Source organism: Trachemys scripta, chromosome 22, assembly GCF_013100865.1.
Source record: "Trachemys scripta elegans isolate TJP31775 chromosome 22, CAS_Tse_1.0, whole genome shotgun sequence".
NCBI lineage: Eukaryota > Metazoa > Chordata > Testudines > Emydidae > Trachemys > Trachemys scripta.
This window is the reverse complement of record NC_048319.1, coordinates 9,660,536-9,675,568: the sequence shown is the minus strand read 5'-3', so window position 1 is coordinate 9,675,568 and position 15,033 is coordinate 9,660,536. Positions and strand designations below refer to the sequence as shown.

At 54.8% G+C, this 15,033-nt stretch overlaps 1 protein-coding gene across 1 annotated transcript in view; it reads left to right on the top strand.

Moving 5' to 3' along the window:
- MYO1F (myosin IF) overlaps positions 1–15,033 on the top strand; it is a 40,788-nt gene that overhangs the window by 11,339 nt on the left and 14,416 nt on the right. The window contains exons 2-4 of the mRNA XM_034755592.1: positions 1,066–1,203; positions 10,907–10,996; positions 11,920–12,014. Coding sequence (XP_034611483.1) covers positions 1,066–1,203; positions 10,907–10,996; positions 11,920–12,014 — 323 coding nt within the window. The remainder of the gene's footprint in view (positions 1–1,065; positions 1,204–10,906; positions 10,997–11,919; positions 12,015–15,033) is intronic.

Sequence of the window (15,033 nt, the reverse complement as noted above, 5' to 3'; positions counted from 1 at the left end):
TGATCGCGTAGTGGGTGAGATTTGTACGCAGCACCTCCGGCTTGCGGCCCAGCAGGATGGAAGTGGGCTAAAGCCAAGGTTGCTGCCTGGCCAGGTTTTCCCAGGATTGTCCGGTTTTTGAGGTATTGTCCCAGGAAATCTGTCAGGGGCTCAGTACACGCTGCCTGTTGGCCAGCTTGATTGTCCTGGTGTTTTGTACCTCAGAGGTGGCAACACCAGCTAAAGCGTGAACTGCAGTTGCTTCCTCCTGACTTTGGACTGCTATGGGGGCCAAAACGAGGCGGCTTGGTGAGGCTGGGCCTCCCCAGCTTGTGATCCGCAGGTGGGAAAGGAGGCTCTGGTCCCGGGACGTCCTGGGAGTTCAGATTCTGCAGAATCCGGCTGCACCCCAAACAGGCCTCTGCTTTTTCCTTCTCCCCCACACCCGCCCAACCCTCATTCATTTCCCCAGAGGAGCCTTTTGAGCTTTTCTGATGATGTTTCGCAGCAGGCCCCAAAAGCGATGTGTCCAACCAGCGCAGCTTGCGTGATACGGGCTAGTGCCAAATGTCAGGGCAATCTTTGCAAGGCCACGCAGGCGGGAGGGAGGGGGGCGAGTGGAGGAGTGTGTGGGGCGGGGGGGAGGGATAACAGTACTTGCTTTAAATTAAGCGACAAATTCTCTGCTCTTGCAAATTGGTGCCGCTCCATTGACTTGGCGGTAGCTGCACTCTGTTTTACTAGCAGAGCCTTTCGCTTTTCGGATCTTCTAAATGAGTTCGAGCCATAAATAACAGTGACACTTTGCTCTTATATAACTCCTGGGATCTGAAAGCACCTTATAAAGGGGCCTGAGCATTATTATTCCCATGTTCCAGATGGGGAAACTGAGGTACAGAGGTGACATGGTGAGTCAGTGGCTGAGCAAGGAGCGGACACACACACACACACACACACACACACACACACACACACACACGGGTCCTGACTCACAGACCCGAGTCCTAGCCACTGGACCGCGCTGCTTTCTGGAAAGCATTTCCTTTGCCCTGCTGCGTGCAGTAATTCTCCCCCATCTCTCCACAGGGCAGCAAGGAGCTGTTTCACTGGCAGAGCCACAATGTCAAGCAGAGCGGCGTGGATGACATGGTCCTGCTCTCCAAAATCTCCGAGGATGCCATTGTGGAAAATCTTAAAAAGCGCTTCATGGATGATTACATCTTCGTATCCTTTCCAGGGGCCGCGCTCGGGGCACTGGGGCATCTCATAGAACCCAAAACAGGCCACACCTGGGGCAGCGGGGCTGCACCTGAGTGCCTTTCAGTGGACTAGTTCTGGGGTCTGTTCTGGCAATTCTAGGTTTGCCCTTTACGGGCGGGTCTAGCGGTATCCCTGTAAAGGGGGCGAGGCCAGGCTCTTGTATCAGCAATGTCCTTCCAAGGTTGGAGATACAGGGGGAAAATAGTCCCCAATTGTCTTGTCGTAGGAGGCGTAGGGATATCTCCCGTGAGCCTCTGAACAATACTCAGGCACTCTCAGATGCAGCCACAAAACCAGATGCCTGTCTCAATCCGTGTATGGATCTCCTGCTTTTCGCATAGGAAGGCTGGAGAAGCAATGACACCTGGGGTTTCTGGAAGGCTGAACAGACCAGTGTGCACTCCCTCTGGGCCACTAGGGGCAGAATTTTCCGGCGCTCAAAATCGGGGCCAGAATTTCAAACCAAGTCAGCTCCCATTTCCGCACCAAAACAAGCGCCTGGATTTTCAAGAGCTTTGCCCATTGGGTGCTGAGCTCACTTGAAAATGTGCCGGGGAGTGTCTCAGTGGGTGTTGCTGGGTGCGAAGTGCTTCTGAAATTCCAGCCCTGAGGTCTTTTGATATTTTGGCCTTCAGTGTTAGCAACCGGGCCAGGCACCCTTGGAAAGCTCATTCCCCCCAGATCTGCAGGACGGGCTCAGTCGGACCCGGGGCCTCTGTCGGACCCATGGCCTCCGTGTCATGATGATCTGGGGGAAGGGATGTGGACAAATTGGAGAGAGTCCAGCAAAGGGCAACAAAAATGATTAGGGGGCTGGAGCACATGACTTACGAGGAGAGGCTGAGGGAACTGGGATTGTTTAGTCTGCAGAAAAGAAGAGTGAGGGTGGATTTGATAGCAGCCTTCAACTACCTGAAGGGGGGATCCAAAGAGGATGGATCTAGACTGTGGTAGTGGCAGATGACAGAACAAGGAGCAATGGTCTCAAGTTGCAGTGGGGGAGGTTTAGGTTGGATATTAGGTAACACTTTTTCACTAGGCGGGTGGTGAAGCACTGGAATGGGTTACCTAGGGAGGTGGTGGAATCTCCATCTTTACAGGTTTTTAAGGTTGACAAAGCCCTGGCTGGGATGATTTAGTTGGTGTTGGTCCTGCTTTGAGCAGGGGATTGGACTAGATGACCTCCTGAGGTCTCTTCCAACCCTAATATTCTATGATTCTATGATCTGGCCATTCGTAACTCACCGCTTTCTCCTACGGGCCCCTCGGCTTGTGGGAAATACAGTGCTGAGAACGATCACCAGCAAGCAGAGCAGTAACAACATTTCTTTTAAAGTACACCACTGTCCCTCTTGCCCCGTCCTTATTCCCCTGGGGGGCTCCTGTACATGGGGGAAGGAACCCCACCTATGTAAAGTAGAACTGGTCAGAAAACAGGGGCCGGGCAGGCAGTGCACTGAAAAATGTGAATCTTCGGTGAAATATTTTGGCCCAAAACCAAACTATTCTAATTGAAATGGGAGCAGCAGTGCCTGATGGGAGTTATAGTTCTGGTTACTTATGCTCCCGTTCTCCTCTCTGGATCAGTTGGGCTTTCGGGCCAGACTACATCTCCCATGATGCATCACAGCTAGGGTCTCTTCCCCTCACCAATAAGGTAGAAAGCAGTGCATCATAGGAGATGTAATCCAGCCAAAAAGCCTGGCTGGCCATTAGAGGAATACAAGGAACCTGAATATATCTCCCATGGTGCACCACTTTCTACACTGTTGGTGAAGCGAAGTGGTGAATAGGAGTCCCTGGCTGTGATGCATCATGGAAGATGTAGTCTGGCCAGAAAGCCTGGCCCATAGAGGAGAATGGGAACATACGCCACCTGAACTGCACCCTTCCCATGAGACGTTTTTAACTGAAATGTTTGGTTTTTTTATGAAATATCTAAATTTTCTGCAGAAGCTGAACGCTTTTCACACATAAAAATTCTTTGGTTGAAAACCCAATTTTCTGTCAAAAACCAGTTCCTGCCAGTCCTAGCGAGAGCAGGCGGAACAATCTCTTATATTTATGGCCAGCCCATTGCAGCCGCTGTATAAATTCCCCAGTGCAGAGGCCTGGCTGGATGACACCAGGTACCAGGGTGTGGGATCACGAGGCCGAGTATAACTAGGCTGACTGGAGCTGGGAGCCAGTCTGCCGGAGGGGGCATTATTTACAGAGCAGCACCAGGGCATTGTTCATGGAAAAACACACCGGCACCTCAATTATGCCTCTGCGTTTTTGTAGCTGGCTGGAACACCTGAGTTTGGCATGGACAGTACTGGAGCCTCCAAAGAAAGCAAGGCTGAGTGACAGGAGAATCCAGAACCAGCGCCAAGTGGAAAGCCTACACGCAAAGGTGCATCAACGTAAAAGAGTTGACTGTATCCCTGATGGGAGCCAACGGCCAGCTCCCATGAGCTCCAGCCTTCAGACAGACAGCAGAAGCACACCGGGGCTGCAACAGGGCACGGGAGAGAGGCATCCTCTGAAACACCTAGAGCCTAGACCATTGAGGTACCTTGCATGGCTCCCCGATATGAATGGACAGCCAGTGCGGAGTATGGAGCATAACGGAACATGCTCCCACTGCCCCGCCCCGCACAGAAACCTGTTTACCTATCATTTATGCTGCTTATCGACTCGATGCCTTTCATTGCTCAGATACAGAAACCACACTGGTCAGTTTCACTTCCTGGCTCTCATCCATCGGACAGCACTTTGGGGTTTTGGTTCCCAGCCCTGCAGCAGGACAAGTTATAAAACAACACCAATCGTGAAATAACGTTTCCATTTCATAGCTGTTTAGAGTCAGGCAAGTGTTGCTCTGCGGGCCTGGTTCGGTGCTGCCCTGTGACTTGTGCCAGTGTGTACGCTGTGCAACGGGGTGCAAAATGTTCCCTGAGCGGAAGGGTTGTGTTTTGCACTCCCACTGCAATGAGTGCACAAGAGGCAGGATGATGGAGAATCAGGCCCTTACTGTCGTTAGCGGTGAAGGCTTTATCTTTACAAAATCTAAATGTCGGGCCTCCGATGCAGTCACAGCTGCTGGAGGAATTAATTTCAGTTCCTCGTCCCCTTACCTCCGGAGGACGGGCTCACGTGGCCAGATCCGCACCCCCACTAGGTCTGGACACTGGGGCTCTATTCCTTGCCTCCCTGCAGTCGGTCCCTACATTCAGGAGACTGTTCTGCTTCCTTCATCTCTGTTCCAGGGAAGGTGCACTGAGCTGGGAGCCAGGAGACCACGCGAGCCAGTCTCGTTTCTTTCACCCACAGCAGGTTCTGTGCAACCTTTACAATTGAGCAAGGCTTCGTAGCGCTCCCTGTGAGACAGGCAAGTGTTATTCTCTTCGTTTCACAGACAAGGTAACCTCTGGCCGAGCTGAGAACAGAGCCCAGCTCTCTGGCATAGCCCACCCAAGGCTCAGCCACACCGTGTTTCAGAAAGAATCTGCTCCGTCTATGTGCTTGGCTATTCTCTGTGCACCCACCAAAGCCACGCTCCTCTCCCAGAGCCAAGAACAGAACCCAGGAAGCGTGAGCCCTGCTGGTTTTCGTTCTGCTGTCTAGCAAATAGCTCTGCAGCCCAGGAGGGCTAATATTTTCCTCAAAAAAAAAAAAAAAAAAAAGCACCAACCTCAGCTAGTCCCCCATGAGCTACGCTGCACAGTCCCTCTCAAATCCTGCCCCCGGGCCTTCGTGCACCGCACCAGGGCTGCTGCCGGATAGGTCCTGGGACGGACCTCCCCATGAGGGCTTAAAGGGAGGAAGCATGGTTGTTATTTATTTCCACGTGGTGTCCTCCTACCTTGCATCCCCAGCCTAAGGACTCAAGCTCTGGGGCGAGCGCTGGAATCCTTCCCAGATCCCAGTGCCAAGACCATTAGCCCCCAGCCCAAAGTTTCTGTGCAGACGGAGCTTGCCCTGGGCTCGGCCAGTCTCACCCGTGTGCTCCGCGGCACAGGCAGACAGCCCTCGCTGGCCCGGTTCCTGCCCCCGCCCCTCACCTTGGCCGTGTAGCTGTGCTCCCCCATGGCACTGGGACCCAGCGGCTGACTTTGTGGTTTACGCTAAGGCCTCTCGAGCGGCCCAGAGCTGCTGCCCTGGCATGGGTCGTTCTAAAGCACGCCGCTCTGCACTGCTCCAGCCCACGGCTCTTTCTAAAACGGGGGCCTTTGCTGAATGCCGGGACTGCCCCGGTGCACACAGCACGCTCAGCCGCTCTGGGGGTCTCGCTGATTTCACGTGTCCCCGACATTGGAGGCCAGCAAAGAGACCAGGTCCAGCTGAGCAGGCTCAAGGAGTGGACCCGGGCGTCCCTGGAGCGATGCTTTCGTGGACCGGGAGCGCTCTGTGGCAGTGTTGGGTCGGGCAGGGGAAGCACTTCCTGGATTTAAAGAATAGGCGAATGGACTCCGAAAGGCGCTGCCGCTGTTCCTCTTCGTCTGGCGTGTAAGGGCGGCAGCGGGCTCAGCAGGGCTGAGAAGGATGGGGTGTGAAACAGGAGAAGATGGAGTGGAGGATTTTGCAAGGTTGTGGGCAACCTGACTGCAGCTGTGCTGAGGCGTCTCAGTCCCTGCCCTTTAGCACCCCCTGCTTTTCCAGGCCTGGCCTGCCACACAGCTCTGCCCACGCACTCCAGCCCTGTCCTTCGGCGCCTCTTAGACTATAACAAGGTTCAAAAAAGAACTAGATACATTAATGGAGGATAGGTCCATCAATGGCTATCAGCCAGGATGGGCAGGGAGGGTGTCCCTAGACTCTGTTTGCCAGAAGCTGGGAATGGGTGACAGGGGATGGATCACTTGATGATTACCTGTTCTGTTCTTTCCCTCTGGCACCTGGCATTGGCCACTGTCAGAAGACAGGAGACTGGGCTGGATGGACCATTGGTCTGACCCAGTATGGCTGTTTGATGTTTTTATTCATAGAATCATAGAATATCAGGGTTGGAAGGGAACTCAGGAGGTCATCTAGTCCAACCCCCTGCTCAAAGCAGGACCAATCCCCAACTAAATCATCCCAGCCAGGGCTTTGTCAAGCCTGACCTTAAAAACCTCTAAGGAAGGAGATTCCACCACCTCCCTAGGGAACCCATTCCAGTGCTTCACCACCCTCCCAGTGAAATTTTTTTTTCCTAATATCCAACCTAAACCTCCCCCACTGCGACTTGAGACCATTGCTCCTTGTTCTGTCATCTGGTACCACTGAGAACAGTCTGGATCAATCCTCTTTGGAACCCCCTTTCAGGTAGTTGAAAGCAGCTATCAAATCCCCCCTCATTCTTCTCTTCTGCAGACTAAATAATCCCAGTTCCCTCGGCCTCTCCTCATAAATCATGTGCTCCAGACCCCTAATCATTTTTGTTGCCCACCGCTGGACTCTCTCCAATTTTTCCACATCCTTTTTGTAGTGTGGGGCCCAAAACTGGACACAGTATTCCAGATGAGGCCTCACCAATGTTGAATAAAGGAGAACGATCACGTTCCTCGATCTGCTGCCAGTGCTCCTACTTACACAGCCCAAAATGCCGTTAGCCTTCTTGGCAACAAGGGCACACTGTTGACTTATATCCAGCTTCTCGTCCACTGTAACCCCTAAGTCCTTTTCTGCAGAACTGCTGCCTAGCCATTCGGTCCCTAGTCTGTAGCAGTGCATGGGATTCTTCCATCCTAAGTGCAGGACTCTGCACTTGTCTTTGTTGAACCTCATCAGGTTTCTTTCGGCCCAATCCTCCAATTTGTCTAGGTCCCTCACACAATGAGGAACCTGGACAATTCACACAATGCACAGTCAACCTGTGGAACTCTTTGCCAGAGGATGTTGGGAAGGCCAAGACCCCCTGCTATCCCAGCCCTGATGCCCCACTGCACCTCACGCTGACCTGCCTCGCCTCCATCCCTAGCCCAGCACGTCTTTGAGGACTGTACTCAGCCAGATGCTCGTCTTCAGCACAGCTGTTGCTCAGGGTTCTAGTTCTGTAACTGCGATGTTGCTTAGCGTCATGCATTATGATCTCAGTCTCCCGCATTTCCCTGGCGCATGTCCACATGGGGCACTGCACCGGGGAAGGAAGAAGGTTTCTGTGGAGCCCCCACTCCTGCTCGAGTCTCTGATGGCCACCTGGCCGTGGGTGTTGACCCTGCCTATAAGGAGCTCGCTGCGATGGCGATCGGAGGAGGCAGTCGGCACAACCCTGCAGCGTCACTCTTTGCTTGGCTGGTTCCTTGCTCATCAGACCGAGAACATAAACTCTCCCTGACCTTATATTTGATTATCACGGGGTTTGACCCACAGAGGCATGAGACTGAGCCTGGCCCTGTGCCCAGACAAGGGCCTTCGCCGTCCCAATGGCCATCCAGAGCGCTTCTTTGGCTCCCGCGTCCCATCCCTGCTAGGAGGCAGCCAGTTGGCAGCAGGGAAATCTTTCTAGGCCTGGCAGAGCACTGAATTCCCTGGCTATCGGGCTGGGAACACTGTTCCCCTGCAGGGGAGACAGGAGCAGTGAGCTACGGCAGGTCTCAGGGAAGAGGAGCGCACCAGAGACAGCGCGCACACCGCTCGAGTGGGCTGTGGTTTCCACCGAAGGCAAGGCTGTGTCCTTACAAGGCTGTGCTCTGCGACAGCTCAGGGCGGGTGCTCCTCCTGCCTGTGACAGCAGCCCGGAAGGGCTGGAGTGGCTCATTTGTTTGGTTTTTTTTAGAAAAGAAAAAAAAAAACAGAAACCTCCCTCTTCCTTTTTTTTTTTTTCTGCTGCTGTGTAAGGGCCCAGTGTCCAGCCATGAGTCAGTCTGGAGCACTTCTGCATTCCACAGGAAGCACCAGCCCCTCCACCTCTTCTTCCTCCCCCTTTCCCGTTCTGTAAGAGACACGCTAGTCCCCGAGGTCACTCCCTCTCCTGGGGGACAAGCCACCCCTCTTGAACCAAGTGGGCATGAGGGGGACCCGTCCTGCTTAAACGTCTGCGGCAGGGAGTGAGGCTTCTCCTAGCTCTGTATGAACCCACACACCTTCCCACTGTAACACCCACCCTCCTCTCCCAGACCCCTCTATTGTAACGGTCCCCCCTGCTCTCCCCAGCCCTGCTGTTCCCATAGCCCCTCACGGCAATATCCTCCCGCTCACCACCTCCTATCTCTCCGTCTTTGGGGTGTCCTATGCATGTGCCTCCATCTTTGGTCCACCTAGGGCAGATACCATGGGGCAGGTCTATAGGAGGGACAGACGGAAGGTGCAGCTGTAGGAGTCAGGACACCGGGGTTCTAGTCCCCAGCCCCGCCCCTGGCTCACTAAGCAAGCCGTGAGGTGGCCCCGTGCCTCAGTTTCCCCATCTGTAGAAGGGAGGTAATTGTACCCCCTTTCTAAAGGGCTTTGAGACCTATGAAGTGCTGAGTGTCGATCATAACAACTGGGCGAAGTGCACACAGGATGTTGTAAATGTCACTCACTGGACCCAGATGTGACTCTGTGTAGCTTGACCGACTTCAGCGGGGCCCTGCGGAGTTACGCCAGCTGAGACGCTAGCCCATAAAATTCTCTCCATTGTAGGGATCCCGGGGTTTGCTTCTGGCACATGCGAGGATTTTTCTAGGCGTTTTGTGCAGACAGGTTTGCTGTACGTGGGGCTGACTAGGAAGGAAGGAATGCGGGCGACCAATGCAGGCTGCAGAAGGCTGCTAGGGTGAGCATCGCCGAGGTGGCCGGAAGTAGTGGTAACCCATGATGAGCTGCCGAGTGCTCCATCCCGTATTGTGCTCCACACGGACTCTCCCCTGAGGACCCTGGCCAAGCCACAGTGACCGGGGACGCTGGAGGGCACTACTGGCAAGAGTGGTGTGGCCAGTTAATCTCCCGGCTGGAACAATGAGGCTCTACTCCTTGTGCAGAAGCGGGCCTCCTGCCCCCTTCATGTGGCACAGCTGTTTCACCACATCAAAGCCGCGCTGGGGAACGCCCTTCCAAAACAGGCTGCGATTTTCACCGCTTGTTTCGCTTGCTACGTGCTCTCTGGGGAGGCCACAACTCAGAGGTGGTGGGGGGCCTGCCAACAGGGTCATCACCTGTACCTGATTTTGCAGGGCGGCCCCTGTTTTCATGGGCCTGTCCCGGGCTGTCGTCCAGGCCGAGGCTGCAGAAAGCTCCTGTTGCGCTTGGGTAGGAGGCGAAAACTCTGCAAATGCATCATTAGGCGAGGTCTGAAGAAGAGAAGAGCCACTTTATACTGGATCAGACCCTTGGCCCATCTTCGTCCTGTGCCCAACCTCCTGCTGCATAGGACATGACCACTGGTCCATCTAGTGCAGTGGCCGTTTTCCAATACAGGATCGAACCCACGGACTAGCTCAGCTGGCATTCTGCATTTACGTGGTGGCAACACAGCCTCACCGCGGGGTGATGTCATGTGAGTGCAGCCCATTGCAAGATTGCAATAAGAACGTTTTGCTGTTCCGCAGGACACGGCTTTGGAGGGAGACCACCCACCAGGTGCTGCTGGGCAAGGACAGGCTTCGTGAAACCTCCTGGCCACTAGGGGCAGAGTTTTCACTAGTGCTCCGCATTGGCACCCGCAACTGGGGCCCGATTTTCAAACGCGCGCAGCTCCCACTTCGGCACGTGACAAAAGTGGCCAGATTTCCCACAGAGCCACGCCGCGTGTCAGGTGAAAATCCAGGCCCTTCTCGAGGTGCTTAAATGGGAGCTGAATGCCTGAAATTCGGCCCTTGGGTGTCACCGAATCTGATTTTCCTTCTGCCTTTTGAACTGGTCCCAAAGAACAAACTCCTCCAACATTGCCCCTGGCGGAATTCCAGTGCCTCCTTCCCGCAGCCCCATGTCAGGGAGCTGCTAGGAGGGACAGGGCTGTGGCATTAGCCCTCTGCAGCCCGGCGATTCCCTTACCACGAGGAGAGGAGGCACATCGTGTGTTTTACTTGCTGCCAATGCTACTAGAACTCGGGGTGCTGCCGCATCCCCTGGCTTGAAGTAGTAATAACAAATACCAACTCCATGATTCCCATGGCTTCCTTCATCAGCACCCCCAGTATACAAATTATTCCAGCACCCCCGCTTGTTGCTACCCCTTAATTCTCCTGCTGATCAAGGTGCCGCATCATAGCCGCTTCCCCCGGGATGACAATCTGTGTGACAGGGCCATGGCCCCGGAGTTAGAAGAAGCCAGAGAAGTCCAGAACGGTCCATCTGCCATCACTCTCCTCGGGCCGTAACGGCGCCATGAGGTATTGTCTGCAGTGAGCCACCCAATAAGCTGCCACGTTCCAGGGGTGCGGGAACAATGTGTGTAGTGGGGGTGCTGAGAGCCATTGAACCAAACTGTAAACCCTGGATGTGATGGAAACCACTTCAAGCTGGGGGTGCTGCTGCACCCCCAATTCCAGCACCTCTGCCAAGTTCTGTTCCAGATCCCAGATCCCCCCCAGGTTCCAGAGTGGGGGCAGAGGGGGCTGGTCTGGACCCATCTCGTGTATCAAAGTCCTCACCATGCGCCTGAATCTACCGTGGTCCTTTTGGGTCTTGTTGGCTTTGGGTACCGTGGCATGTCTGGTGCGTGGGGCTGGGTGGGAAAAGGAGAAACACGGGGGAAGCTGACGGCCCTTAACAAACAGCTCAGACCTACATTGGCTCGGTGCTCATCTCCGTCAATCCCTTCAAGCAGATGCCTTACTTCACGGACCGGGAGGTTGAACTGTACCAAGGAGCGGTGAGGAGGCCGGCTGGTCTTGGGGGTTAGAACTGGGGCGGGGCTGGTTGACATGACTCCTTGTTCGGGCTATTCTGTCTTATACCTATGCATAACATGCAAGGCGCAGACACGTTTCTAACTGATTGTATAAACGGGCCCCAGGCTAGGCCAGGCCCTCGGACTGGGAGTCAGGAGGTGTGGTTCTGGTCCCAGCTCACTCTGTGACCTGCTGGATGACCATGGGCAGCTCCCTGGGTGTCTGTCTCCTCTCCAGCTATAGGGATTACTGCAGTATCTGTTTCCAAACAAAACCTGTGTTAAGGTTGAAAGTACATATCAGCAACTTAGGGTAAAAAAGTATTACCGAGCAGCTGCAGTTATTCCAAAAACCAACTTTATAAGCCCGGGAGCTTCAGAGTTAAGGTTACACTTAAAAGAAACCCAAAGGTATTAAGATATGGAAATGCACGGATAAGGCACCCAAAAAACCTTAATTCTGCCCTGAAGGGGGAAAAAATATGAAAAAAATCGAATGTGTCTTTAAAAATCAGTTTAATCTAATCTGGCATCACAAGTATTAGCATGCAACTGCTTGCAGCCCAATCGGCACACAGCGGCGGCCCAGGTGACATCCTCAGGGCCATACAGGTAGTGTATATACTGTGTGGATGCAGCCCACATAACGTAGAGTGCTGCATACGCGGCCCACAATGGTAAATAGGTTGAGAACCACTGGTCATCCATGTATAGTTACCCCATGGCATTGCTATAGGGCAGAGTTAAGGTTGTTTGGGTGCCTAACTGGAGAAGGGAGGTGGCGGATGTTTGTCTCTTATCCTCCCAGGGAAAGCGCTGCTCACCGAGAGGGTTCTGGTTTATGCGTTAGACTCTGCGTTGTAGTTAGTAACCGTTATTCTCGTTGTCTGTTCATTGGCCTCTAGGCTCAGTATGAAAATCCACCCCACATCTACGCTCTGACCGACAACATGTACCGGAACATGCTGATCGACGGAGAGAACCAGTGCGTCATTATCAGGTAGCAAGAACGCCGACTCCCAAATAAGCGTGACTTGGGTGGAAGTGGGGGTTGATCTCAGCTGCTGAGCAGGGTCAGGTCTGTTTCCCAAGGACCCCATAGGTGCCCCACAGGGAGGGTGTTGGCAATTCAGTCAGTGGCACGCTCAGAGCCAGTACTGATCCAATACCCCACTGCCGCGCTGCGGGGAGTGGTGCCGTCTTCGGGAGAAGAAGTAAACCAGAAGAGTGGGGCTAGCGTCCTTCCCTCTTGGGGTCATTAGAGATTCCACGACACTTTTCATATGACCAGGCTTGTTACTGCTGGTGTCTTGGCTGAATTCCAGTCCCGCCTCCCTACATTCCTCTTCCAGTTTTGACTGGATACAACATTTTTTACCTCCTCTCCTCCGTTGCTATGTGCCGGTAAGCCGCGGTAAGCCTTGCAAAGGTAGCTGCCCAGCAGTGGCGGGGTGCGGCGAGCCCCGTGGATGTGTGTGATCTGCAAAGTGCTTGGGGATGAAAAGCCCCATCGAATTGTGAGGTTATTCATCAGTGTTGTTATCAAAGGCACTTGCAGACGTCCTGGACTCTGCATTCCTAGCAGGGAGCACGTTGGCACGGCGTCCAACGAAACGCTGGGCTAGGAGAGGGTTCCACAAACCCACCAAGTGCCCGCCTTGTGCCAGCTCCCTCTCTCAGGCATACTCAGAATCAGTCCTCCCCTCCCCTGGCCCGCTCCACGTAATGAGTAGTATGGGCACTGCAGTCACCAGTCATCACCGCGAGGCTCTTACGGGTTAAAGTTCCCGTCCACTTTCAAGAGAACAAACTTCCGCACCAGCCTAAGGGGAAAGTCAGAGGAGTATAAGCTAAGGCAGGGCTGGGCAAACTTTTTGGCCTGAGGGCCACCTTGGGGTTCCAAAACTGTTTGGAGGGCTGGGTAGGGAAGGCTGTGCCCCCACAAACAGCCTGGCCCCTGCCCCATCCGCCCTCTCCTACTTCCCACCCCCTGGCTGCCCCCCTCAGGGCCCCCGACCCATCCAACCCCCCCTGCTCCTTGTCCCCTGACTGCCCCCTCCCAGGACCCCCCCACCTCTAACCGCCCCCCGGGACCCCACCCCCTATCCAACCCCCCTGCTCCCTGTCCCCTGACTGCCCCCTCCCAGGACCCCCCCCACCTCTAACCGCCCCCCGGGACCCCACCTCCTATCCAACGCCCCTGATCCCTGTCCCCTGACTGCCCACCATCACCACCTCCCCATCCAACCGCCCCCTGTCCCCTGACTGCCCCCCGGGACCCGCTGCCCCTTATCCAACCCTCCCCACCCCCTTACCATGCCTCTCAGAGCAGCAGGATTGGCAGCCGCCCAGCCGGAACCAGCCATGCTGCTGCACTGCCCGGCAGGAGCTCGCAGCCCTGCCACCCAGAGCGCTGGCGGCACAGCGAGCTGAGGCTGCGGGGGAGGAGGGACAGCAGGGGAGGGGCTGGGGGCTGGCTAGCCTCCCCGGCCGGGAGCTCAAGGGCTGGGCAGGACAGTCCCGCGAGCCAGGTGTGGCCTGCGGGCTGTAGTTTGCCCACGTCTGAGCTAAGGTGTGAATCTAAACTGCTATAGTTATACTTGTATATATGGACGCTGGTATAGCTATCACAGTTTTAACTATACTATATAGCAGAATAACTGGCTAAACTTTCCCATGTAGACAAGCCCTAACGTACTTCCTCTCTCACATGACCCACCACACTGCCACTTTTCATGCTTCATTATTAAGCAAGATCACGGCTCGCCTCCATTGCGCTAGGAGCTGTACGTACATCTAGTAAAAGACAGTTCCTGCCCCCAAAGGCTTTCAGTCCAAGCAGACGAGTCAGCCAAAGGTTGGGAGGGGAAACTGAGGCACGACAAAGGGCCATGACTTGCCCAAGGTCATCCCGCGGGTCTGCGGCAGAGCCGGGAATAGAGCCCAGGTTTACTGAATCTGAGTGGAGCACTCAGTCCCCTGGATAGGGTGACCAGATGTCCCAATTTTATAGGGACAGTCCCGATTTTTGGGTCTTTTTCTTACATAGGCTCCTATTACCCCCCCACCCCCATCCCGATTTTTCACACTTGCTGTCTGGTCACCCTACCCCTGGACCTCATTGCTAAAAGCAAATGTGCCCGGCTGGGATGCAGAGGACGGCAGCTCAGCACAGGAAATGAACGTTACGCAAGAGGTTTGTCTGTTTGAATATTGCGGAGGAGCTGTCCGGATGTGGGGCAAGTCCAGAGACTTCCCTTCTAGGTACAAGGCACCAAAACGAATAATACAGGCATCGGCCTGAGCCGGGAACCAGAGTGTGCGGAGCTTGGAATCTCATCACCCACCTGCATGCAGCCATGATTCTATATCGCTACACACCTCCGCTCCCCCGTCACAGGGACCAGGAAGAACTATTCAACTCAAAACGGGACCACCCTCTTGTACCCAGCAAGAGCTCCCCTTCCGCAGACACGGAGAGAATACCGAAGAGTCTCCGCGTTATAAAATGATGTAGCATTTGGATTGCAATAGGGTCTAGAGGCCCCAAGAGAGATCTGGCCCCCTATTGTGCTGGGCACTGCACAGAAAAAGCAAGAGACAGTCCCTGTCCCATAGCGTTTACCTAAATAGACAAAGGATGGCCAGGAAAACAGGCCCAAAGAGGGAAGTTCGGTCACTGGTGGACGGTTGTCACTGTCTGCACCCCATTCTAGGGGAGGAATGAATATTCTGTCTTTGGGCAAGGAGGTACCTTGCCCATCTGCAGTGGCGGTTTAGCCACTGGGCCAACGAGGCCCATGCCCAGGGGCCCCGTCCAACTTGGGGGGCCTGGAAAAATGGACCCGCTCTGCCCGCCCGGTGCTCCTGCTGGGAAGCGGGGTCGGGGCGCAGGGGCTTGCCCTGCTCCGCCCGCCCGATGCTCCTGCCAGGGAGCAGTAGAAGCCCCCGTGCCCCAATCCCGCTCCTGGCAGGAGCGCAAGGGGCGGGGGGCACTGCAGGTAGAAGGGGTGGGGAGG